Genomic DNA, 27,030 nt, shown 5'->3' on the forward strand with positions numbered 1-27,030 from the left:
CACCTTTTGCCTACCTGTGGAGGGAAGCCCTGCTGGCATGCTGGATGTTCAATCCTACAGCTTTCACTTGATTTCTTTTCCTCTGCTGGCAAAAGAGGCTCTGCTGGAAGTGTTGTCGCCTCCTTTAGGTCTTCCAAAATTGCCCAAACCTTGCAAGTGAACAGATTGGAATTCTTCCCCACCACATGAATGCAGCGTGGCCCCAAAGGAGCAGCTCCTCCTTTGCCACACCAATTATGAGATAGGAAGTGTTTGTAGGGGTTATGAAGCTGTTTTGTCTCTTGTTATGGGCTTTTGTTCCAGAAGGTGATAAAATCCCTTCTTTGACTGGTTCACTGGGGATGGATTGATTAAATGTATTTCCAAGGATGTTTAGATGATTACAGGAAGTTGTTGTCTCCTAATGAAACACGAGTTTCTTTAATTCCTCTGGCGTTAAACACAAAATTGCCTGAAAATAAAGCCCAGGAGGCTGGAGGGCCAGCCAGGCTGAGCACACATTGCCCTGCCCATGCCATGGGGACAGGAGGGATCCTGCAGGGCCTCAGGGATGTGCCAGGCACTGACAAATGGGAAGCAATTGCTCTGTGTGCAGAGCCTTTAATGAAGACCTAATTCCTGCAAATTCTTCCCTGCCAGCACCATATGCAGCATTAAAAAGGCATTAAAGCAGCTCAGGTCTGCTGCTGTACCTTGGCAAGCCCTGCACCTGCAAGCTCTCAGCTGGCAGTGGCGTGGCAGATAAGCAGACATTTATAAATGTGTGTTTCTAGCAGGAGCTAAACACTGACAGTTGGTTTGTGCCTCTGCTACAGCTCTGCCAAGCAGCAGCAGCATCCAGGAATGTCTGACAGCACCTGATGTTGTGCTCTGTGCTCTGTGACTAGCAGAGGTACAAAGCTTTTGTGAAAAATGCCAATCCCTTGGTTTTTAAAATTTTAAAAGTTTAAAAATAATAAAATGGTTATACAAATAATAATACAATTAGGGTAATAAAGTTTAGAGTTAGGACAATTACAAGACAATAAAAAGCAAAGAATTATGGATGTCTAGATGCTCTCGGACACTAAGTCACAAAAAGCATCCCTTGTGAACAAAGGAAATTACCTTTAAATCAATACACTTGTTGCATATTCATACATCCTTCATGGTTATGCATACATTCTGTTCTAAACAAGAAACTCTGTCTGTTGTATGTGAACTGTTTCCTTTAATCCCCTGGCATCTTCGAGTCTGAGCAAGGCCTGAAGAAATTAGCTGCTTCTGATAAGAAGCCATAAATTCCTCTCCTTTGGAAGATTTAGGTGTTCCTTGAAGCGAGTATCTCATTCCTAAAAAAAAACTCCCCCCACATACATAGTCTCTATTTTAGCATTATGTTGGAACCTAAAACTACATTTAACGCACTACGTAAGAGAATTAATACGGCATCACTTTCTAACATTACACATATAATATTCATTGTAACATTTGCGAAAAGTCAATCATAAAATATGCGTTTTTCATACTTTGCTTGCCTGTTCTGGGCATTGCTAGCCCACAGCTTCTTGTTCCTCATGCCCAGAGCTCCTTGGGTGCCTTTTTTTGACTGTGCCAGGTGAGAAGAAAACTCCTGTAAAGCCATGGCACCACACTGGATTGGAACAATGCTGCTGTAGAAAAAAGGGGTGACTGCAGGCGTGTCCTGCATCTATTTTAACTCTGTTTTTCTCCTGACAGAAAGACCAGCCCAAGATGGTGATGGAGTACTGGACCGGGTGGTTTGATAACTGGGGAGGCCCTCACTATGTCTTCGATGCAGATGGTGAGCACCAAACTCTGTTCTTGTGGTGAATTTCAGCCCCTTGTGAGCCCAGCACCTTCTCCCCGGTTTAAAAGTTCATTTGGAAGGCTACTACTAAAAAATAAAAAACAACCCCCCAGGAGATCTAAAGAGCAGAGAAAGCAGAGCTATACAGGACTGGTTTAACGACTCTCATCCTGCAATTGTCTCTGTAATTGGGTCATTAGTGTGCTGGCTTTAGGAGTCTGGCTGAGGAGTCCTCTCAACTCTTCTTAAAAGCAAAATTCCTGCTGGAGGCCACAGCTTTACCCCTTTGTCACCTGGAGGAGAGGATTATTTGAGTGTATTAACGCATCAGCAGGGGTGCTGCCCCTCATTGAGGGCAAGATGCAAACCACAACACAGATCACTGTGACTGCACTGGAATGACCTGAACGTGTCTGATTTGAATTCCTGGCCCAGATTTTTGGTCTGTGGCCTCCGTGGCACTGCAAAAAAAAATTTCTTTGTTTGCATCTATAATATAAAAAAATCTTTTTTTTAATATTATATATAACTATATACATTATATATAATAATATATATAATATTTATTGTATAGAATAAAGAAATTTTTTTTTTTTTTTTGCAGAGATGGTGAATACTGTAGCAAGCATCCTCAAAACAGGAGCATCCATCAACCTCTACATGTTCCATGGAGGCACCAACTTTGGCTTCATGAGCGGGGCTTTGGAAGCTGATGAATACAAGTCAGATGTCACCAGTTATGGTGAGTTTGTTGTCACTGCCTTGCCTGTGCAGCTCTGCCTACCCTGGGCCAGTGACAGGAACCAGCCACACTGGGAAGTGATCAGCACAACCACTTTGTCCTGGGACATGAGGTAGGACACAGCTCAGAAGGAAATTTCTGTCTAAAAGAGGGCTTACATGAGTGTTTCTAATTCCCAACCATCCCAGGAAGTGGAGGATTCCCTTATTCTGAATTTTAAACAGAGCTGTCACAGATGATTAATTGATACCTCTTTTTTCTAGGAGGAGATGGTAATCCAAAACACCATTTTTTAATTTTACCAAGTCAAATTTTACCATAAAAATCTCTTTTCATCCCAACAGCCTGTGGTTAAAATGGTTAATTGTTGACTTTATCCTCTGTGAAATTCTGGATATGTGCAAATTAAATCTCTGAAAGTGTGAATGGCTCTTCTCTAATTTAAGGAATTTTGTGGCTGTTTAGTGATGTTCACTCAGATTAAAGTGTACAGATTTCCACACTGCAAACAATGCCATGAAAATCGTGCCTGGGGCTTTTATTTCTTGCATGAAGCCATCCCAGAGCTGCTTTATGTTTTTAAAACATGTGCTGCTGCTTTTCTGCTTTTCCAGACTATGATGCTGTGCTGACAGAGGCTGGGGACTACACATCCAAATTCTTCAAGCTGCGACAACTCTTCAGCATGGTCATTGGTAATGACAAACCCAGGAGGCACAGCTCTGTCCAGCTGGGGGATTACTGAAACTGGCCCTTCTGGGGCTCTGGTTGCTTGGGAATTAAGGATGGCAGGACCAAAGGAGGTCTGGGAGGGAGGTATCTTGAATTTTGTCTGAAATCTTTGTTCCATCTTCCTTTTTGCACCCCAGGTCAGCCCCTTCCTCTGCCTCCCATGATTGAGAGCAAGGCCTCCTATGGTGCCATCCTCTTGCACCAGTACATCTCTCTCTGGGATGTGCTGCCAGCACTTTTACAGGTAATGACACCTCTTTTAATGCATCCCAGACCTAAAAAGCATCAACTTTTAGAGACATTTGTGCTTTAAGGCATCAACTTTTAGAGCAATTTGTGTTATCCCAAAAGGATGAGGTTGGGGGATTTTTTTTTTTTTTTTTTTTTGCAAAACCAGCAAATCTCACCTTATTTAAATCTTTTAGCTCACCTTTTTCACTGATTCTTCTGTTCTCTTGGAATTGCACTTTTGCAAGTCCTTTTTTGGCTCCTTTTCTGGTACTTTGGTCAGGAGGGATTTGGGGTTGGAGGTTCTTGCCTACTTGTGTTAGCCCAAAAGGATGAGGTTGGGGGATTTTGGTTTTTTTGCCAAGGATATGAAAAAGCAGCAAATTTCACCTTTCTCATATCTTTAATGTCACCTTTTTCACTGCTCCTTCTGTTCTTGGCTCCTTTTTCCTGGTACTTTGGTCAGGAGGGATTTGGGGTTGGAGGCTCTCACCTGCTTGTGTTATCCCAAAAAGATGAGGTTGGGGGATTTTTTTTTTTTTGCTGAGGCTATGCAAAAGCAGCAAATTTCACTTTTCTCAAATCTTTACTCTCACCTTTTTCACTGATTCTTCTGTTCTCTTGGAATTGTGCTTTTTCAAGTCCTTGGCTCCTTTTTCTGGTACTTTGGTCAGGAGGGATTTGGGGTTGCAGGCTCTCACCTGCTTATGTTATCCCAAAATAAGAGGTTGGGGAATTTTTTTTTTTTGCCAAGGGTATGGAAAACCAGCAAATCTCACCTTTCTCAAGTCTTTTATCTCACCTTTCTCACTGCTCCTTCTGTTCTCTTGGAATTGTGCTTTTGCAAGTCCTTGGCTCCTTTTTCTGGTGCTTTGGTTGGGAGGGATTTGGGGTTGGAGGCTCTCACCTGTGGCAGAGTGAAGCCCCTGCTCTAAACGAGACTTTCCATGCTGATGTGGAATTTTCTCTCCTCTGCAGCCCATCAAGTCCGAGTTCCCTGTGAACATGGAGAACCTGCCCCTGAACGCCAGCGTTGGGCAGCCCTATGGATATGTGCTCTATGAAACTGTCATTTTTGGGGGGGGCCACCTGCACACCAGGGACCACGTCCGGGACCGGGCTCAGGTGGGAGTGGAGGCAGGAAATGGGGAGAAAACATGAAAGGTCCATTTCTGGGCTAAGCCCCAAAGCCTGATCACTTCTGATGAAATTACCACTTCCACTCTGCTAAAGCTTGGAACATCTCTCAGCATCAAAATGCTGAATGTCCTGAGAATATTTTGATTACTGTTATATACTTATATTTATATGTATTATATTATTGATATATATTTATATTGATATCTATTTATATTTTTATTTTTATATAAATATATATAAATAGATAAAATATAAATATATATAAATATATAGCCATAAATATATGTCTATATTTATATTGACCTGTATATTTATAAGGATATATATATTTATAATGACATATACTTATATTGATAATATGTTTATATTGATATATTTATATTGACATATATTTATATTTATATAGATTTACATTGATATATTTATATAATTTTGCTTATATATAATATATATTATATATATGTTGAATGTTCTGAGAATTTTGATTGATTTAAAATATATCATTTTGATGATATAGAATTCTATATAAAATGTATTCTATATATAATATTATATGATATATGATATGATATGGTATGACATAATATGATATAATATGATATAATATATATTTTCTACAATAATATCTATTATTATTTATAATTATATATTACATATAATAATACATATATATTATATAGAATTTATATAATAATGATATATAATCTCTATTACATATTATAAATATAATTTTATATATGTATATAAAATATGTATATATTAATATGTATATATTAATATGTATATATAAAATATATATGTGTATAAAATATGTATATATTATATACATATACACATATATACATATATGCATATATATATATATAATATGTATATACATAATATAATTTTAATTATTTTATTGCCACCTGCACTGTCAGTTATGACGCAGTTGTGGACACCTGAGTTCTGGCTGGAAGCAGAGACAATTTCTGCCCAAATGCAGCTGCAGTGGTGTGACTGGGACATCCCTGGTGAGAGGTGCTCTGCTCTCTGTGCTCTTTCTGCAGGTGTTTGTGAACACCGTGTACGTGGGGGAGCTGGACTACAACACCGTGGAGCTCTCCATTCCCGAGGGACAGGTAACAACAGCGTCACTGCCAGGGGAGAAGTGTCAGAAAGGCACCTCCTCCTCACCCAGACTAGCCTGGTACCCTAATCAGACACAAAGAGTGATATTCCACTGCCAACTTATCATTTGTGATTGAAAAGTGGGGTCTGATTGCTTTTCCATGGAGAAAGTTTAAGTTTTTGTAGCCCTTGCTGCACATTTGCCAGCCTTCTTACCACACCTACAACATCGAGTACCTGTACCCTGTTATTGCAGATTAAATCTCTGTAGCCTTCTCCTTCCTTAGCACAAAGCAGGTTTTTAGGAGGCTTTTGGGTCTCAAATTAAATGAGGGGGAATGTCTCTTTTAGCTCTGAGAGCAGTTTTAGCCTGGCAGAAGCTGGCACTACGAACTCGTTATGGATGGAGCACATCTCAGCAGAGCTGTGGGAGCAGGGCTGGGGGCAGGTGCACTCTTGTTCTTCAGGCTTGTGGGAGAGCCTCTCCTCTGTCAAACTCCATTTCTGGCTCTGTGGGCACTATCAAAATGAGAAATAAAGATTCAAGATTAAAAAAAAACCAACAAAACTATACAGGAATCGGTGCAAAGGCTGCAAGTTCCTCACTGTTTGCAGTAGGGAAATTCAAATTAAATTTATAAATTGCGGCTGCCAAAGGTAAGGGTGCCACTTCCCCCCCTTCAGCACCTCTGCTGAGGCTGGTGCAGCTGATGCTTGTCCTTGTTTGTTTTCAGCAGGGCTTCAGGCAGCTGAGGCTCCTGGTGGAGAACCGTGGCCGTGTCAATTATGGGCTGGCACTGAACGAGCAGAGGAAAGGTGGGTTGTCAAAGCCACCCTGGCTCAGGGGTTCCGTGTGGTGGAAAAGTCTCTCCTCCAACCCGAGCTTCCAAAGAAAGGCTCAGCAGTCTCTGTTGTTCGGTCTCAAGGCAGTTTATTGCAAGTTATCTCAAAGATTTTCTTCTGGGACTGCTGTGGTTTGCTCACAGCTCAGGCAGAGGCACACACACACCCTGACATCCTCTCTGACCCCGACTGCTTCTTCTCTCCCACCCAGGGCTGCTGCTGTCTTTTATATGGGACATTACGTGTTACATGGGTACAGTTTTCCCAATGCCTATTACCTATATTAAATGGTGATTTTCTACTCTAAACCAATCTGTGAGTGCCAATATCATCAAGAACATGGAGGTAAGGAAGGAGAAAGAGGGAAGACAGGGCAGGCCCAAATCCCAAATCCATCTTAAACTTCTGACCTCCATCTTAAACCCTCTGACCCCCATGTACAAAACCAAAACCCCCCCTGTACAAGCATTAAAACCCCCCTGTACAGCACTCAAAAATTCTTCCCTCTACTTTGTAACTACTTCTACTCTAATATCTAAACTTTTGTGACTTCTTGTTCTTCCTGCAAGGTTGGTAAATCATTCCCTGGTTCAAACCCAAAATCACAGCTGTTTCCAGCTGCCTGCCAGGGTCTCAAATGCTTCTGACCGGGGCCTGGAACCTCCAAAAATGTCTGAGGGACATTTTGAGTTCCCACAGTGGGTCTGGTTCTGTGCTCCCAAATTCACCCAGGGACTTCTCAGAGTGGAAATGCTGCAGAGCTGGCTGTGTGCTTTGCACAGCGCCCAGCTGCTTTTGAGCAGCTTGTGTTCCTTCTGTGATTCTTCCAAAACATTCCAGGCAATTTTTGTGTTTGTAATTTATTGTCAGATATAAAAGCAGCTTACAGATTGATGTCAGCTATCTTGGAGTCCTATAGCAGAGCAGAAGAAGGACATAGGAAACATAATTGATGTCTCAGGTCTCTGCAAACACGAGTTCCAATGTTGTTCAAGGACTTTGCAGGCCTAACATGGGATATAAATCCAAGATTGTATCCCTGAAAATCTTTGCTCCTGCTGCTACACAAACTTGTGGGCAGTCAAACTACAGGAGCTGACTCTCTAAAACTCCCTGGATATGTCACATTCTCCTGAGGAAGTGTGGAAGATTGTCAGGGTACATCAGTGCCTAAATCACTGTGGCCATAATTAAAGTAATAAAAGTTTCTTTGTCTAAAAATATCAGGAACCTTAAGAACCATAAGGGCTCAACTCTGTTGCACACATCACAAATACCTGGAAGCTACTTGAAATAGCCACAACCATGATTGTTACTTTATTTTAAAAGCAAGTAAGCTCTGGTGGTGCTGGTCAGGACTGGGAGTTGGTGGGAAATGTTGAATGTTTTGAGAATATTTTGATTATTTTATTGCTGACAGTGACACAGTTGTAGACACCTGAGTTCTGGTTGGAAGCAGAGACAATTTCCTGCCCAAATGCAGCTGGAGTGGTGTGATTAGGACACCACTTATGAGAGGTGCTCTGCTCTCTGTGCTCTGTTCTGCAGGTGTTTGTTAACACCGTGTACGTGGGGGAGCTGGACTACAACACCGTGGGAAAGTGCTAAAAAACAGCCTCACCCCCTGTCTGGAGTGATCAGAGCAAAAGCAGTGGCTGCTCAATGCCCTGCACCAAGGTTTATTTTATAAGGGTACAGCTAAACCCAGGGCTGTCAATGAATCTTGCTCTGCTCTAGGTTTCCTAGGTGATGCTCAGCTCTCTTTCTCTTGCTCTGTGAGCATATTACTTCACAGGAAGGGAAGGAAAATACCTTTTTTAATCTGTGTTTTCCCTTGAGGGGTTGATATTGGAGAATCACACCATTTAAAAGCTCACACAATGTCAGGAGGAGGGAACTGCATCCCCTGGAGCAGAATTGACTGAAACACTCAAAACTATCACACACAGTGGTGGAGCTGGAAGGAGCTGATTCTATTTTAGTGGGGAACTATGTGCAAAAGCTCTATAAAATAGATTAATGGAGTTAGGCACGTGACTGTATCGATTTTATTTAATGCACAAACGTTGCATAAACCTCAGTGCTGGCTAGGCAGCCTCAGTGCTGTGATTAGGAGCAGGCTTTGCCTGCTTCAAGGAGAGCAGCTTTAACAAAGGGGTGCTAAGGGTAAAAAAATCCTGGGATGAAAAGCCCTGGAGCAGCCCTGGGCACTGGTGCTGGCTCAGTTATGTTTTGCTGTGCCTGCTAGAGAAGGGATTGACTGCTGTAAAACAATCTGTGCATGGTCACAGGGTGTTCTGCTGGGAGGGCTGGGGGCCCTGCTGAGTTGAGGGAAAGGAGAGAATGGAGAGGGCAGAGTTTAGTGATGCTCCCCACTCAGTCTGGGTGAGCAATGGGACCATATGGGCTCTAATTCCATTGCAGAACGTGGCTGCTTTCCATCTCCTGCTGTTCCTCAGATTCCAACAGCAAAATCCATCAGCTTTAGCTGTTCCTCAACTCCTCATTACCCCCATTGCTCTTGCAGGCTTAATTGGTGACGTCTTCTTGAATAAAACCCCCTTGAGGAACTTCAAGATTTACAGTTTGGAGATGAAACCTTCCTTCATGAAAAGGTTTGTGGGATTTCAACCTTTGTTTTTTTTTACCTTCTTCATTTCAAACCACCTGGTTTCCAGCAGTGCAGTGTCTAATAGAGAGCAGCTAAATGAGGTAACAGTAGGGAGGGGGATTTTTGCACTGATAGTTTTGCCTGAAATAGTGCAGGAGCTGCTGCCAGCTGATCCATACCATCATTTAGGGAGAAATCTAATCCCACTGTGCAGGATTTAAAGATTTCCTTGCAGCAGGGTTAGATCAGGTGGGTAAATCCAGGCTCATCCAAAGGGAAGGATCCCCTCACACCCACATATTGGAAATTTTGGGTCTTTCTGGAAATTACCAATCTGGCTGATATATTTAGTAATTCAGCCTGGCGAGGGATGGATTAATTCTAGAAAGCTACTGATAGTGCATTAACAATCCAGATGGCTCCCTCTCTTTTATGTTGTTTTGCTTTAATTCAAGGAAGGATGAATTAGCAGTGGGATGTTGAAGAGCCTCTGTCAGCACATAGAGAGAACCTCAGCAAATGTTGCAGGCAGCAGATGCCCTATGGACTCTGGCCACAATCCAGACACTCTTTTCAGTGATGTTTTTAATACCAGAAAGCAACTTATGTGCGTCCCCCAAGATATCACAGCTGCCCCATTTTGTGTAGGAGGGAGAGAGAGGCCACACTGAAGCAAAATGGCTTTTAAAAGAAAAAATGTCCACATTCTGAAATGCCTCAGGGCATTTCTTCCAAGTGCTGAGGGGCTACCTGAAGGATTCATATTGATGGGGTAACTCCCAGCCTTTTGGACTGCAGGGTGTTAGAGGAATATTTCCAGCAGGAGCATTAAAGCAAGTGAGCTGCCATGGCCAAACAAAAGCAAGATTAGTCACCACTACCCTCAGCTCCTGGCTGCTGACCAGCAGCACTGAAACACAATCAGCTCACAGTCTCCTCGGGGGAGGAGGGAGAGGAGTGTTGTGAAAGGAGCTGTCACAGGCTTTTAGTTGAATAATTCAGTAGCAGCCAGGCTGCACTGGATCAATAACTTCCCCCAGTCCAAGAGATGCAGTTTGTAAGGGCTGGAGGGAGCAGCTTCTTACAGAAGCTCAAGGCTTCTGTGGGATTCTGCTCTCCTTATTTCCTCTTCTGCTTGTGCCCTGCTCCCAAATTGTTGCCACAGGTAAGAAATCACGTCAGATTTCCCCTAATTACTGCACACTTGCAAGGATGTGTTTGTGTGGCAGGAATGTCTGGTTTGAGTCCTGTCACTTTGAATTCTGCAGTCTCCTTCAGCAAGCCACAGACATTTAAAGCACCTGGCAAATCTGAAAGATCCTCAGCAACCAACGTGAAGCAGAGCTTTTATCCCAGAATGGTTTGGGTGGAAGGGACCTTTAAGATGCTCTCACCCCACCCCTGCCATGGGCAGGGACACCTCCCACTGTCCCAGGTTACTCCATCCTGGCCTTGGGCAGCCACAGCTGCTCTGTGCCAGGTCCTCACCACCCTCACAGGGAAGAATTTTTTCCCAATATCCAATCCAAACCTGCTCTCTTCCAGCCTGAATCCTTTCCCCTTGTCCCATCTTCTAAAGAGCATTTCCCCCTGAAGCCCCAGGGGTGGTGACAGCCCCAGGTATCCTCCTCCTGTAGCCCAGCTTGGCCTGCCAGGGCTGTGGCTGGTGGGGACAGAGGCAGGTGGCCCCAGTGGCCTGTGTGACGTGTCCCTCTTTTGCAGCCTGCAGCACGTGTCTGGCTGGAGCACAGTCCCCGATTATTTCGTGGGGCCGGCGTTCTTCCGTGGGAGGCTGTGGATAGAGCAGCAGCCACAGGACACCTTCCTGAAGCTGCAGGCAAGTCCTGGTTTGTAGGAATCCCCTCATCTCTATTTAGTGCACCACAACACTGGTTGTTCTTGGTCAAGCTTTTTACAAAAAAGGGTTAGTGAGACTTGTGCAACAGCTCTGACTGATCTCTGTGTCTGTAGCCTCCTCTCTTAGGGAATTATTCTGAGGGTCTCCTCCAGGTAATTCTGTTCAGTCTGGAGAGGTCCTGTGAGAAAACTGACCCTGCAGAGTGCCAGTGACCACTTCAGTCTTTTTTTACTGGCATGCAAATGCTGTTTTCTAGTTGCAGAGGAGTAATGGGCACAGAAAACAAAGGAGGGCCTTGTTTTATTCCTGTCTCCTCAGTGTGACATGCAAAGAGTCACTTCTTTGTGGCCATGGCATGGGAGTTAGCATTCCTGGCATGCTTCTGTGGGAACTGCATAGAACTTCAGATGAAATTTTAAATATTATTAAACTTCCTCCTCTGGTTTCCCTCCCTTAGAGCCAACCTTGTGCCCAGCCTTACTGTCCTGCTCACTTTCCCATGTATTGGGAAAAATATATTTGCTGTAAATCAGGCCAGCCAGGAGCAATTTGGTTTTTCTGTCACCTGGGAAAGAGGTGAGGGCAGATATTCCATGCTTGGGAAGGAATAAAGGCCTGTCTGTTCGAAGGGAAGAAATTTCCTATACAAGCACGAATCACAAATTGCACATTTTTGAGAGCTTTATCCTTTTAATGAGCACATTAAGGATTACTCCTGTTCAACAGAGCTCGTTTAAATGTTCCTGGCTGCAGGGATTTGCACAGGGAAAGCAAGCAGAAAACCTGCAGAAAGTGGCTGGAAAGAATGCAAGTGTGAAAGCAGATTTGTTTTTCTGTGGGGATGCTAACGAGGCAGCAGAGCTGCATCAGTAATTTCATGTTCTGCCTTGATCCCAGGGCTGGGAGAAAGGAGTGGTGTTTGTCAATGGTCAGAACCTGGGCAGATACTGGAAGATTGGACCTCAGGAAACTCTCTACCTTCCTGGGCCCTGGCTACGGAGAGGGGGCAACGAGGTGAGAGGCTCTGCTGGGATTGCTCTGTGCCTGCTGGGGTGTTCAAGATCCTTGTCCCAAAGAGCCAGGCACGCACAGCTGAAAGCCAGTGCCATAGAGGGGGAGCACAGTGCTGCCTCTAAGGTCTCTGAAAATGAGGGGAGGTGCTGCTCTAAAGCTGGCTCTGGCTCTGACAGGGATGGCAGCTGAACTTCACAGCTCTGCCTCAGGTTGGAAATCAAGGCAAACCTGACGTGATGCTGCTTCATCCCTGCACCACGTGGTGCCTCAGTCGCTGCTCAGACCCACACCGACTGAGCTCTTTAAATGGTGCTTCCTTCCCCTCCTCCTAAGAGCACCTGAAGCCCCCCAGGCTGTGTAAGAAGGGATTTTCTCTGTCCCTGTGCAGATTGTGATCTTTGAGGAGCGCACGGCGGGCCGGATCATCCAGTCCGTGGACATCCCCTACCTGGGACGGAGCCAGTACGTGGATTGAGAGCTGCTCCCCCAGTTTGGCTCACCCTGAGCATTCCTGCTTGCATGGCTGGGGACGTGAGGGCTCAGCACTCGGGCATGCTCACCTCCACTGGGGCCAGGGGAAGGATTTGCCCTCTGGCAGTGAGGGCAGAGGAGAGGACAGCGAGGAAGCAGCGCCAGCCGTTGTTCCATGGATGGATGGATGGATGGATGGATGCAGCAGCTCATCCCCCTGCCCTGCTGAGGCCCCCCAGCCCCGATGGCTGCGCATGTTCTGGACCATCTGGTGGATGTGGGGGAGTAAAAAGGTGCTGGAGGCAGGTGAGAGAGAGAGAGAAAGAAAGAACTGAAGCCATCTGAAGCTGGAAGCTGAGCTCAGCTTTCCAGGGACTTTCAAAATGTGCTGTCGTTGGCCTCCTCGTTTTTATAATTAGGTAGGGAGAAAATAGTTGGTGAACATGTGAGTAATCGGGTGTGGAAAACCATTTTGGTGCGCTTTGAGGCAGATTTTAGCAAGTCTCTGCAAAAAGGCCATTATGTGTTCCCTTGTTGGAAGGCAAGGTGGTTGTCAAATGACTTTTAATTTCAGCTTTTTTTTTCACTAAGTTTTATTATGGAGGTCATCTCTCTCTCAAAAGGGAAAAAAAAAGAAAAAAATTTAAAAGTGAGATGTGTTTTGTCTTCTATCAAATGTATCATCATGTTTCAGGCCAGGCAGGAATGAGAATTTCCAAGGAGGAGAAAAGAAGTGAGTCCTGCAGTCCCTTCTCCACCAGTGCTCACACTGTGAAGCACCTAAAGATGAAATTCCCCCTTGGAAAATCAGCAGGGATCAGATTTTGGCTGAGGTAGAAGCAAAGGGACAGCAAGTGGAAAAACTCATCCCTGCTTTCTCCTTAAAGCTGCTGTGGGATCTTGGGCCCTGGTTTCTTTTTTCTTTTTCCCACTAAACGGAGACTCGGGATTTAGGTAAACATGACATTGTTTTAACTCAGCAGCTCCAGGCACAGAGGAGCTGCAGCCTCCTTAGGGAGAGGGAGAGATCAAACCCGAGCTGTGAATCCTTCAGAACCTCCAAGGAGTCGCTGCTTTCCGTGCCAGTACCAGCACTGAGGCTCTGAGAGAAACACCAGACTGTGTCTGTGAGGGAGGTGCAGGGTATCCTGGCTCTTAGAAACCATCATTTTATTTAACAAATTTAAATACAGTTTGTTTAAAACTGAGAACAGACAGTGCAGCTGGAACACACTCCATCCTGGCCAGGTCTGTCTCTGCTCCCCAGGGCCACAGCAGCTCTGGGACAGCTGGAGGGGCCCGAGCTCCTGTGGGCAGAGCAAATGTGCAGGGCTGTGCTCAGCACTCCATCCTTTGCGTTTTTCTGAAAGTTGTTTCCTTCCAAGGAGGGGAGGTTGGAACCCAGCAGGGACTGGAATTCAGATCACTGAACCAAAACATGCAGCTCGGAGAGGACATCAGTTGGAAACTATTTCAACGCTATGAAAACTTGGTAGTCCTTGAAAAATGTCTCTTTCCACTGCAAGGTTTGCAGACTGAAGGGAGCTTGGAAGGCCAGTACAATAACAGAATAAATCTACTTGAGTGCAGAGTTTGAATCCAAGGTAACAATACCTGTTCCCATAGAGCAGCCAGCAGCATCCAACACTTTCTTTCCAAGTAGTGCTTCAGCCATTGCATCTAAAAGGAACATTTTTGTAAAGGCTTCTGTGGCTGGGAACTAAAGAATGAGACTTTTCCCCAACGGTTCTGATATACAGTGGGAGAAAATAACTTACAAAAAATAATTTCCTTTGAAATACCAGGAAATACACAATGTCATTAGTCCAAGGGGAGACTTCTGCACTGTGAGCCAACAATCAAACCCAGAGCATTTTAATAGTTCTATGTGTTAGGGCTAAAAATAACCAAGTCTATTGCAGGATTACATTTTTTCCCTCAGTTCAAAGGTAAAATTGTGCTTCAAAATCTTTGAAGGAATTGGGACAGCGCTGGGGAGGGTGGTGACAAAGGTTTGACAGTTATGGAGTGGGAGGGAATTTAGGGGTTTTGGCTGGGGAGAAGGGGCCTGTTGTACCTCGGTTTTTATCTCAGCAGTTTGGCAGTCTCAGAGTCACCCGTGGTGGCAGCACCAGCAGATGGTGACAAAACAGAGCCCAGAGCCCAAGGGTGCTGCTCTCCATCACAGGAGACTGGGAGCTGCTCCAGGGTGGCTTTTCACACCAGCTCTGCAGTAGCAGAAAAAGGGGCTGGGGCTGGAGGATCACTCCAGTCAAATGGGAAATGAACTAAAATCACCTCTTGGCATCTAATCCCTGGTTTGAAGCAGTTTTAATTTTTAAAAGTGGGAATTTGCCTTTAAATAGGAGCACCCTTCAGAAAATCCCACACCTAATGCTCACAGGAACCAAATTAGGGCCAAACAGGACCAAGATCTGGACGAATATTATGGTGTATGGCCCCAACAATCTCATTAAACCCCACTTCCCATTATTTTAGTGTTTTTAGAGATCCACATGCTGGACTCCAACCAGGATCAGTGGTGAACTGGTGGTGGTCAGCAGCTGCCTGATCCCGTCCCTCCACCCCACTCTGGGGTCTTCTAAGAAAGATGGGGACAAACCTTTTAGCAGGGGTGGGACAAGGGTTGGTGGTTTAAAAGAGGATAGGTTAGCTATAAGGACATTTTTTACAATGAGGGTGGTGTCACACTGGCACAAATTGCCCAGAGAGGTTGGGGATGCCCCATCCCTGGGAATATTCAAGGCCAGGAGCAACCTGGTCCAGCTGGAGGTGTCCCTGCCCATGGCAGGGGCTTGGACCAGAGGACCTCTAAAGTCCCTTCCACCCCAACCCTTCCATGATTCCATGACCACAGAGAAATGTCAGGGTGCCCCCAGACTGAAACTGAGGAAGGAAAAGAGAAGGAAATCAGAGAACAGTGATGCTTAAAGGGTTTGTTCTAACCTGCTTCGCTTTCCCCCCTCCCCAAACCCTTCCTGTCTTGTGCAGCATAACAAACACTGATTAAAGGAGGTTTAAAATTAAGGGCTAAGGTGCCATCTAGGAAGGCAGCTGTCCCCTCCACGGCCAGAGAGCTGCTCAGGCTGTCTCCCACATGGCCACAAAGTTCGTGTTTCTCAGCAAAACCAGTCCCCGGGGGCAGTGCCACGGCTCTCAGCCTCACCCAGGTGCTGGCACACAGCCCCTGCTCGCTCAGCCACACGCCAGACGAGCCCCGGCGCCGGGAGCTGCCAGTCCTGCCTTGCTGTGCTTTGTTCTCCACCTCCGGAGCGTCTGCCTGTGCCCCGAGTGCAGGAGGAAGGGCAGGGGATCCGGGGAGCTGATGGATGCAGTGGTGCTTGGCTTTTCGGAAGGCTAAAACTCGTGGGAGTCAGCAGAGGTCCTGGCTCCCGCCTGGCTGGCTGGGTGGATGCTGTGGAGAGGAACCTTGCAGGCTGTGCACGAAGAAATCTTCTGCAAGGGACACAAGCAGTGTGGGTATCACCCCTGTGCCACTGCAGGGCCATCCCACAGCCCTGTGCCATGCTTCAGAGCCATCCCAAAACCCTGTGTTCACTGCAGAGCCATCCCAAAGCCCTATGCCCCACTGCAGAGCCATCCCAAAGCCCTGTGCCCCACTGCAGAACCATCCCAAAGCTCTGTGCCACTGCAGAGCCATCCCAAAACCCTGTGCCATGGTTCAGAGCCATTCCACAGCCCCGTGCCCCACTGCAGATCCCAAAACTGCTCCTGGGCAGGGGGAGCAGCCCTGGGGCAGCGCTGAGAGCTGCAGCCCCTCTGAAAGCCTCTCCCTGGCACACAGAAGCTGGGCAGGCTCTCCCCCTGCCCTGCCAAGGTCCCAGGGCAGAGACAGGGCTCCATCCTGCTTCCCCCAGGGAATGGGGCATAAGGGAACTCATTGCAGGTCAAAATTCACCACTACTGAGCAATCTACCCCCTTCCTGCTCTTGCTTCTCAGCACTCAAGAGCAGCAACCTCCTGTCCCTCCACGCCTGGTTCTACACTCCACTAAAGGGACTTGTGCATTTATTTTTTTGCCCGTAGCAATGAAGGGCAGCTGCACAGGCTGCAGATAAAAGTGAGTAGCTCGTCCTTCACTCCTGCAAACCAACTGCAGAAACACCCAGGGCATGGACAAGCATCAGTGTTGTGTGTGTTCTTTCCTCCTTTCCACTGGAAAAGACACCCCATGTTCTCCTCAGGTGAACAAACACCTCAGGTGGGCTTTAATCCACACCTTCCAGACTTGTCACTGCCTCTCTGTGGCTTCAGTGTGGGCCTGAATTAAATATTTCCCTCAGTGAAAACTTCTGCCTGACCAAAAATCTTTTTGCTGGTACTGCTTTAGCTCTCCTCAGATGTTTGCAGGTAGGTGAATCCACACCCTTCACCCCTGTGCTTTAGCTATATTAAAGTTAATAAGAAAACCTTGTTTACACAAGGATTTTTCTTAATGGTGCAACTTCTGCCTAAACTCCTACTCCCTGCATTTTTCTTCCCCTCAACCTCTCAGCAGGTATTTTGTTTTAAAAATTGATTAAGAAAGAGAGATTAACGAATGGTCTTGAGAAGTTTAGCAGTAAGAGACAGTTGGGGTTATGAAAAATGGAAATGAAAAAGCACATTTAAAAGAGCTTTTATCTTTCCCCTGCCTCTGTGTAGCTGCTCACTGCTGTTAGGAACACTGCTCTTACCTGGTGTTGGTCTCTGCTCAGCCATGCACAGTCAGATTTCCACGTTGGGGTCTGTGAATCCTTTCTTGCCCTCGTTCACCAGCACAGGCTTCTCTGTCCTTGTGTGCCAGACTAAAATCTGAAGAAGGCAGCAGAAGTCATCAGCTGCACCTCTCCAGTGCACTAAGGAATATTCCTGCTCATTAAATCAATAGTGCAATTTAACCAGCCACCCTGGAGCCTAATGGTGCATCCACTGCTGAGAGGGGCTTTGCATAAACCTTCATTTAGGCAGAGCTGCTGCTCTGCGGAATGCACAGTGCACAGAAATCACCCGTTTTACAGCGTGCTGTCGTGGGGCATTAACCTGCTCCTTCCATGTAGTTATCCTCCCTCCAAAGGCTCATCAGCCTTCCAGTGGGGTAAGGCAGCTCCCTCCCAGCCTGGGATCACATCCCTGCCTCCCCACAGCTCCTCACTGCTCCTTGGTTACCACCTTACACCCTCGGGAGGGGAAATGCAAATTCCTGACATTCAGGTGATGTTGGGAGGGCAGAGGCATCATCAGCTCTTCCCATCACCACCCCTGCCTTTGGCTGGGGAAATATAACCTGAATTCTTCATCCCATCCCTGAAAATCCCTGACTGGGGAGCAGGCATCAGGCTCCCCCTAACCTCAGCACCACTTCTCTTTTCACTTTTAAATCCTTTCCAGAGCCTGAAGAGCTGCAGGAGTGTCGCTGAGCAGGGAAGGACTCACTGCTGAGTCCTTCCAGAATCCTCCCTTCCTCCCACGGGCTCCAGGCTGCACACACCCTCTCAAAACCCAGCATTCCCCTCTGGATCCCCCCAAAAACCCCCTCCCCAATCCCCTTGGAATGCTGGGCCCAAAGAGGCACCCCCTATTCTGTACCAGGTATTAAAACCCCTCCCAAACTTGCTGAAAACAGAACTGCAGCCTCTCCTAAAAGGTTTCCCTCTGTCTTGGCAGCAAAGTTGCACAGACATCCACATCTGTGGAGGAGAATTGGCAAAATCTGAGGTGGCTGAGTATTTCAGAGGGGCTGTTATAGGAAATTGTTTCTACTAGCTGTGCTCAGAGAGTTCTGGAAGCTGCTTAAAACACTCAATTATACTCATTGCTTTCCTCCTCGAAGCAGGATTGCTGGGAGCAGCTTTATCCTCTCTGAACGGGTTTCCTGCTTCCCCTCACCTGTGCCTGGCTGTTTCCTGTCAGAATCTGAGGTATTGATGATTCTGAGATTGTAGAAAGTCTCTGTCTGTCAGCCCCGCTGCCAAGGCAGAAGCCATAATTGGTCTGTGCTGGTTTCCAGGTTGTTTATTCTGTTTATCTCTCACATGTTCTGCTGCCCTGCCCAGCTCTGTCCTGCAGGGCAGCGTGTGGGGCTCTGCCCTCAGTGGGATGTGACAAACATTAAATACCAGAAACTCCCTGGGCTGCATTTACAAGAACGTGCCAATATCTGTCACCTACGTTGGACAGTGTGTGCCCAGCCTGAACCAACAGAAAAATGCCAACACCACAGTGAGACATGGAGGGCATGAAGAAGGAGAAAAAGGACAAGACACACCCAATTTCCTCCAGCTTGTCCCCTTTGGACCCCTTATCTAGAATCATAAAATTTTACTTTTGCATCCGTGCCACACTTAATTATTACTCATATCAAACACTCAGAGCCTGTAATTCATGCTGTAAGATTGCAAACTCTTTTCCATGGGCAGAGATCACAGCCAGTGTCTCTGGGGGCTCTGTCCAGGGGGGTTCCTGACCCTGCCAGGGTCCCAGGGCAGCCAGAGGGAAGCCCTGGGTTCCCACAGTTTCCCACCTGGTGGGGTTTCCCTGTGGTTGCCATGACAATCCCCTGCTCACCGAATCCTGCAAACCTCTTCCACCCAGTGCCTGCCTCCCTGAAAAACCAGGCCACGTTCTGCTTCTGCAGGATGAACAAAGCACCTTTCAAACCCTCCAGGTTCAAGCAGAGCACCTTCCCCCCCTTCCCAAGGAACTTGTTTGACCAAATTCGTCTCTGATGTGAGCAGTCACCTCCTGCGTGGAGCTTAAATCTCTGCTAATACTGAAGCAGTAGAGACCAACTGCTGGCTGGAGTGGGTCCAAAAATCCATTTCATCCTCCCCCACAAGCATTCAGAGCCTGCTCATCAGGGTCACCCTTGATTCCAGCCCTGCTTCCCCCACGGCAGCGACGCTGCTGCGATTTCTGCGCTGCTTGCCGTGGAAAAAGCAAAACCCAGCAGGGCTCACGAGAGCTCTCAGGGCTCTGCAAGGATGGGGAAAGGATAAACCAGGTGCTGGAGAAATCCTGTAGCCAATTCTCCTTTGCAGAGAGAGCTGGTGAGAGCCCTTTGTGCTGCTGGCCCTCCACTCAGCCCTGCTATGGCCCAGGGGCTCGCTCACACTTCAGCAGCTCCGAGCACACACTCTACCAGCAGAGGACAACTACACATCACCAGTGCTCTCCTTCAGCTGGATCCCACTCTGCTCTCTTAAAGCCAAATGCCAAAAAAGAGCAGATTAAATGGGCTAAAACAGACCATTTTTAGAGTTTGCAGTTTGATACAGCAGCTTTTACCATTTTTCATGCTGTGCTCCTTAACGTGGGAGGTAGATCACCATTTACTACAGAAACATTTGCTTTTCCTTTCAGCCAGTGCTTTTTTTTTTCAACAAGCAGTGTGTTTTATGCCTCAGAGAAGCTTTGGCTCTCTCACAAGGGACCAGACAGTGAGGGAGACCAAATATCTGACTTTTCCTGAGCAGTGGTTTCATATAGATCACTCAAGGGACTGCTCTTTAAAAACACTACTGCAAAACCCTTCCACTCATTTACAGTCCTTACATTCAGAGCCACAGGACTCAAAACAGATTGAGGAGGTCACAAGGCTCCATCTCCACAGCAGAACAATTCCTTGGCTCCCAAGAGGAGAAGAAAAAGCAAACAGAAGAGTCCGACCTGCTCTGGGAGGGGATCACAGGGTTTCCAGCACACAGACCCTCCCAGGAGGGATTCAGGAATTGTTGTTTGAAATGGAAACTACAAAATGAGAGAAAAAAAGACACCAGGCTGAAAGGACAGCTCTGCTCCCTGTTCTCCAGCCTGACAATGAAATGTTCCCTGCTGTGGCATTATGATGCCCATGGGCCTCTCTCTGCTTTAGTCCTCCCTGGCTGAGCTCACTGCAGATTGTTCCCCTGGGTGTCCACAGGAAATGGGGAGCAGAATGTCCCCCCTTTCCATCAGCCTGACAGGACTGCCAAATCTCAGACCTCTCTCCTGAAGACTGAAGAGAGATGGTTTGATTTGGGGGTGTGGGGAAATGCACAAAGAGCAGAACTCCAAATACAGAGAACCTTTGCAGAGCCGTTTCCTTCCAGGTCTAGGATAAACCAATACTTCCCTCCTCATAAGGAGGGATAACTTTCTCCTCAGAAACTAATATCAATTTCCTTTACTTTCTCCTTCATTTTGGGCAGCTCCCAAATCCAAGAAAATAAGCATGATATGTGATCTCTGGCCTAAACTTCAGCTTTCTGCAGGAGTGTGCGTTTGTGGGCTGAATTCTGATCAGTATTTCCAGCACCAGCAGTGCACACAGGGAAGGCAGCATTTTTGGAGAACAGATGTCTGTGCTTATCTTACACATTCCTCTGATCCCTCCTTAATGACTCTGTCTAAGCACATCATAATTTTTAATGTAAATCTCCCTGCAAAGCAGGTGTGTGTTTATGTTTAACAGAGGCAGAGCATGACAAGTGCTGGGAGCACAGGGGAGGGAGAGGAGCCTGTGCTTTGATCTCGGGCTCGCAGGACCCCAGACCACAGCTGGCTTTGGACCTTCTCTGCTGCTGGCCCACACTCTTCTCCTGGTACAAAAAGCAAAAATGGAATTTCCAGGGAAATGGAGGCTGCTGGCCCAGCTGAAGCAGAAAGGCAGAGCCCAACCTGCAAAGCTGCACTCGGAGCTGCCAGGAGCAGACAGCATTCAGCTCACAACAAGGACCCTTGTGAGCTCTCCCCAGCCCAGCCAAGAACTCAGTCTGCTTCTGATGCTGGGCAGCAATCGCTGTGGGAATCCAGAGCTTCCCTCTGGCTGCCCTGGCTGCCCTGGGACCCTGGCAGGGGTCAGGAACCCCCTGGACAGAGCCCCCAGAGACACTGTCTGTGATCTCTGGCCATGGAAAAGAGTTTGCAATCTTACAGGATCAATTACCAGCTCTGAGTGTTTGATATGAGCAATAGTTAAGTGTGGCATAGATGCAAAAGTAAAATTTTATGATTCTAGATGAGGAGTCCAAAGGGGACAAGCTGGAGGAAATTGGGTGTGTCTTGTCCTTTTTCTCCTTCTTCATGCCCTCCATGTCTCACTGTGGTGTTGGCATTTTTCTGTTGGTTCAGGCTGGGGACACACTGTCCAACGTAGGTGACAGATATTGGCACGTTCTTGTAAATGCAGCCCAGGGAGTTTCTGGTATTGAATGTTTGTCACATCCCACTGAGGGCAGAGCCCCACACACTGCCCTGCAGGACAGAGCTGGGCAGGGCAGCAGAACATGTGAGAGATAAACAGAATAAACAACCTGGAAACAGCACAGACCAATTCTGGCTTCTGCTTTGGCAGCGGGGCTGACAGACAGAGACTTTCTACAATCTCAGAACCATCAATACCATAGATTCCGACAATCCCCACTGCTTCCTCCCCATCCCAGACCTGTGTCCCAGCCCTGCCTGGTCCAGCACCCTTTGTTTCCTCCTGCCTGGAAACAACATTTTCCTTCCTCTCCTTCCTCCAGGACCGTCATTCCCCACCCCAGCCTTTCAGCACAGCTTCCTTCCAGCAGGGTTTTATTTACAGCAGGGACAATGGACCAAAGAGTGACTGGCCACGGAGTAAACACCCCTGATCTTCTGTGCACAGAGTCAAAGCAGCCTGAATCTCTCCTGCCTGTTGGAAACACATTGATTTCCACACAGTGCCCAGGAACAGGAATCTAATCTTAATCCAAAGCCTTCCCCCACTCTTGGGAGTCTGGTTGGGTTATTTGTCCTGGGGTTGAGCAGCCAAAAGCACAGAATTTGGATTCAGAGTGGCACAGCAGGTATCAGATAAAACCCAGACTTGCTCCTTCCCCTCAGTGCCTCCTCCTCATTCCTGGATTCATTGTGAAAGCACTGCTGAATGTTCAGATTCCTGTTTTTTTTTCTGTGGCTTTGGAGCAGTGCACATGGAAATCAGGCAAAGGGTATTAGTCATATTTTCTTTCCTATCCCAAAAAAGATGGAGATCTGGATCCAATACTGAGGCTGTTTGCATTAACAACTTATTTGCAATAAAAGAACAATTCTGTTGGGGTAATTAAGCAATAAAGACTCTCTAAATCAGTCTGGCTGATGTTTATAAAAGATGAAGGTGTGAGAGTTCTACAGGGGGGTCTCTGATCTCAGAGGGACCCCCAGAACACCTCCAGTATTTAGGGAACCCTCTCAAAAAGCTTCAAAGCTCTTGGCAGCACCTCTGTGGCTGATGGGCTGTGATTGATGCCTGTCACTCTAACCAGCTTTGTCTCATGGTGTCTCCCACGCTCCCTGTCAGCCCAGACAGATTCATCTCTCATCTCAGACTGAGAAGTTTTCAGAAGAACCATCCCTGATTTCTGTGTTATTTAGCACCCGGGGTCCTGCTTCCTGACCCAGCAATGTGTGCAGGCAGCATTGATCAGTCATCTGACAGCAGCAAAATCCCCCCAAACGGAGCTTCCTGGAAGCCTCCTGGAGCTCACGGCAATATCCCAGGCACTGCAACATTTCTGTATTATCTCTGACACAGAAAGATCCAGGTTTTTGTGGGCACCTGCAGCACAGATGTCAGGAGGGAGAAGACAACTTGGCAGCAAGGCAGAGGTTGTGTGAGCAGCCCTTCCCTGCAGCCAAAGGCTGTGGCTGCTGCTCCTGGGTTATTACAGCTCACACAGCCCACAGAGCAAACCTCAGTGTGTGACAGCCCTCAAAGCCCAACTCAGGAATTCACATTAGATAACTGACATTTCACCCCTGGAACTCCCTGCTCCAGGATCAGCCAGGCCACAGGAAAGCCTACCTTGAAAATAATATTTTTTAGGGGTAATGTAAGAAAGAAGAACGGGTACAGGGGAGAGAAGACTATTTCAAGGTTTATGCAACCACTGGCAGCATGCAGCTGAAAGAGATTAAGTGCCCTGCACACGTTTTAGTGCATAATGCCTCATTCCCAGGTTCCGTGTGTGCGTGCTCCTGGAGGTGTGTGTTTGGAGGTGTGTTCTCCCTCCAAACTCAGAGGAGCAGCCTGGAGAAGAGGAGGCTGAGGGGAGGCTCACAGCCACCTGCAGTCTCTGCATGAGGGGCAGACAGACAAGCACTGATCCCTTTTCCTTCTGTTGAGGATGCAGGGAATGGCTGGAGCCGTGCCAGGGGAGGTTTAGGTTGGATTTAGGGAAAGTTATTCCCCCAGAGGGTGCTGGGCACTGCCCAGGCTCCCCAGGGAATGAGCACGGCCCAAATCTGCCAGAGCTCCGGAGGGTTTGAACACCACTCCCAGCGATGCTCGGGGTGGGATTGCTGGGACAGGAGCTGGACTGGATCATCCTTGTGGGTCCCTTTTAGCTCGGGCTGTTCTGCGATTCTCTGAAGCGACAGAATGATGGGGAAAACTGAATTTTCTCCCCTCTCTGGCTCCTCAGCACCCCGGCACAAGCGCGTACCTTAGTGCAGTTGGCAGCCTTGGGCTCGAGGTCGTTGAGGGTGACGAGCTCGCGGAGCAGGCTGCTCTCCTGGTAGCCGCCCTTGACCCCGCGCAGTTTGAAGTAGGCCTGGGAGCGCTGCAGGATCAGCCGGAGGTTGACGGCGAAGCCGGCCATGTCGATGGCGAAGGGGCGGTGCGGGTCGAACACGGTTTTCCAGCCGTACACCTTCCCCGCCGCGTTCACCTTGGGCGACTCGTAGCGCAGGCCGCCCACGAAGGCCACGGGCCACACCGACACCTTCCTGGTGCTGCGCATCTGCGGGCGAGCACACACAGCGTTAGCGGCCCGGGGGCTGGCCGGCACCGCGGCCTTCCCGGGAGACATCCCGCAGGAGAAACTGTCCGGGGGTTCAGGCAGTCCTTCAGCTGGTAACCTGTCCTTCAGCTGGTAACCTCAGCCAGGGACAGGCAGCTCAGCTCTGAGCACTGATTTCAGCATCAGAAATGGGGCAGCTCAGCTCTGAGCACTGATTTCAGCATCAGAAACAGGCAGGCAACTCAGCTCTGAGCACTGATTTCAGCATCAGAAAGGAACAGGCAGCTCAGCTCTGGGCACTGATTTCAGCATCAGAAAGAAGCAGGCAGCTCAGCTCTGAGCATTGATTTCAGCATCAGAAACAGGCAGGCAGCTCAGCTCTGAGCACTGATTTCAGCATCAGCCAGGGGCAGGCAGCTCAGCTCTGAGCACTGATTTCAGCATCAGCCAGGGGCAGGCAGCTCAGCTCTGGGCACTGATTTCAGCATCAGAAATGGGGCAGCTCAGCTCTGAGCACTGATTTCAGCATCAGCCAGGGACAGGCAGCTCAGCTCTGAGCACTGATTTCAGTATCAGCCAGGGGCAGGCAGCTCAGCTCTGGGCACTGATTTCAGCATCAGAAAGGAGCAGCTCAGCTCTGAGCACTGATTTCAGCATCAGCCAGGGACAGGCAGCTCAGCTCTGAGCACTGATTTCAGCATCAGAAAGGAACAGGCAGCTCAGCTCTGAGCACTGATTTCAGCATCAGAAACAGGCAGGCAGCTCAGCTCTGAGCACTGATTTCAGTATCAGCCAGGGACAGGCAGCTCAGCTCTGAGCACTGATTTCAGCATCAGAAACAGGCAGGCAACTCAGCTCTGAGCAGGTATTTCAGCATCAGCAAGGGGCAGCAGCTCAGCTCTGGGCACTGATTTCAGCCCTGCCTTGTGAGGTGTCCCCAGGCCACAGGGACAAAGAGACAGGAGCACTGTGTAGCAGTTCCACAGAGCTAGCCTTTATTCCAGTGCCCTGTGAAGGAGGCCAGGAACAGCAGCTCCATGCTAAACTGAAATTTCCATCTCTACCTTCCATTACCTCCCTTTGACACCTCCATCCCTGGGCAGAAATTGGGGTTTTTATGTGAAAAATCAAGGGTGGTACAAAGGGGGGAAACCCAATGGGTTACAAAGAATCTACATGGAACCCCAAAGCAAGCTGAGAACTCACCATGACCAAGGAGGATTTCTCAATCCAGGAGGGTTGAGATGATCTTATCACAGCTCATTCAAGGGACATCTCTCCAAGGGAGAGGCCTGGCATGCCCATCTGTCTCCACACACAGACACACACTGATCCTACCTATGGTTGCCACCACCCCCTGGCACAACCACCTCACCTGACACCTTAGGATTTTAGCTTTTATATTTTTCATATACTTTTTACATCCTGTACTGCTTTGGTGTATTGCTCCAAACTCCATATGGAGGGTTGGCTGCTGTTTTCACATTTTGGTCAGACAAAACAATTCCTCTAGGCCTGAAACTCAAGGACACCTCACTGGGTCAGCATGAACAAAAAGTGAGTTAGGGGGCAGCAAACTGGGGGTAAATTACTTCATTGCCTAAAGCTGTAATTAGAGGATTAACCCCTGATATGTAAATAAGACCAAACTTATATCTGTATGAAAACCCCACGACCATCATCCATTTTGGGTGTAGCCCCTTGGGGAGGCTTCATCTGCCCTTAATGCAGCTGAAGGCCCCTCATTAAATATATCCACTTTTATTCCCTTAATCTTGTTTGGCCTCTGTTTTTAGGTAAGCCTGGAAAAGGCATCAAGCTGGGATCCAACAGTCCTGAGCTGCAGCTGGAGCCAACAACCTGTGCTCCATTGTGGCAGGATGTGCCCCTCTACCATGGAAAGCTTTCCTACCTTTCTGCTCTGTCCATCAGCTGGTGCACAGCTCTGGACATTCCCTCCTTTGAGTTTGGGGCTCCATGCTGGGCAACTCCCTGAGGGCTCCCCTGACAGGGGGAAACCCTCTTGAAGCAGCTCTTTGTTAGGAAAAGCAGACACACAGGACTTTTTTGGTCTTTAGGTTCTTGTTTTATTGTTATCTTATTATAACTTCAGTAAATTGTCTGTACCCAGACCTTGCGTGCAGGAAAATAAAAATGGCTAGTAACTTTGTCTTGCAAGGCCTTTTAAGTCTAATCAAAAACTAAACTACTTAATTAAGAAGTGACACTTTGATTATTTCTCTTTCTGACATAACTGACCTTTAAAGACTCACAATGCAGATTTTTCTGCCCAATTATAAGATACTACATAAACTTAAGAAGAAGGAAGAAGAAAGAAGAAAGGAACTTGAGACAACACCCTGTACCCTCCATCTTGTATCTATGTACAATATGCTAAAAATCCTAAACCCTAAATTTTTCATCTATGTGACATATTAAACTACTCTACTCTACAATCTCTACAATCTATTTCACACTTTCATGGTCTCTAGTTTACTTTGAAGCTTTGGAGGCCTTCTCCATGAATGATGGTCAAAGTCAGTGTTTTCCTGGGAGTCAGAGCACCCTAGGGCAGACAGGGAGATATTCCTCCTGCTCTGGGTTCCCACACTATCCCTCACAGGAACTGGTGAGATAACCCAGGCTGGACAGTTGTCCAGCAGAGACTGCTGTGTCCAGTTCTGGGCCCTCATTTTGGGAAGG

General features: G+C 47.4%; 2 protein-coding genes across 10 annotated transcripts in view; one reads left to right on the top strand and one right to left on the bottom strand.

Annotated features, from left to right (window-relative positions):
• LOC110468175 (beta-galactosidase-1-like protein 2) overlaps positions 1–13,212 on the top strand; it is a 28,139-nt gene extending 14,927 nt beyond the window's left edge. For 2 of the 5 annotated variants that reach the window (XM_021525814.3, XM_021525816.2), the window contains 11 exons: positions 1,720–1,804; positions 2,415–2,552; positions 3,167–3,247; positions 3,422–3,528; positions 4,491–4,637; positions 5,702–5,773; positions 6,497–6,578; positions 9,133–9,220; positions 10,939–11,053; positions 11,972–12,088; positions 12,477–13,212. In XM_021525814.3, coding sequence (XP_021381489.2) covers positions 1,720–1,804; positions 2,415–2,552; positions 3,167–3,247; positions 3,422–3,528; positions 4,491–4,637; positions 5,702–5,773; positions 6,497–6,578; positions 9,133–9,220; positions 10,939–11,053; positions 11,972–12,088; positions 12,477–12,563 — 1,119 coding nt within the window. In that variant the 3' untranslated portion in view covers positions 12,564–13,212. Of the gene's footprint in view, positions 1–1,719; positions 1,805–2,414; positions 2,553–3,166; positions 3,248–3,421; positions 3,529–4,490; positions 4,638–5,701; positions 5,774–6,496; positions 6,579–6,816; positions 6,918–9,132; positions 9,221–10,938; positions 11,054–11,971; positions 12,089–12,476 lie in introns of those variants that run through there. The other 3 variants (XM_021525815.3, XM_021525817.2, XM_077787998.1) reach the window with 2 other exon arrangements.
• A 500-nt stretch (positions 13,213–13,712) lies between these two features.
• Positions 13,713–27,030, bottom strand: part of B3GAT1 (beta-1,3-glucuronyltransferase 1) — a 43,911-nt gene continuing 30,593 nt past the window's right edge. For all 5 annotated transcript variants that reach the window (XM_021525820.3, XM_031506855.2, XM_021525823.3 and 2 more), the window contains 3 exons: positions 24,031–24,327; positions 17,278–17,395; positions 13,713–16,036 (listed from right to left, as the gene is read on the bottom strand). In XM_021525820.3, the coding sequence (XP_021381495.1) occupies positions 17,309–17,395; positions 24,031–24,327 (384 nt within the window). In that variant the 3' untranslated portion in view covers positions 13,713–16,036; positions 17,278–17,308. The remainder of the gene's footprint in view (positions 16,037–17,277; positions 17,396–24,030; positions 24,328–27,030) is intronic.

This window comes from Lonchura striata, chromosome 23, assembly GCF_046129695.1.
Source record: "Lonchura striata isolate bLonStr1 chromosome 23, bLonStr1.mat, whole genome shotgun sequence".
In the NCBI taxonomy this organism is placed as follows: Eukaryota; Metazoa; Chordata; class Aves; order Passeriformes; family Estrildidae; genus Lonchura; species Lonchura striata.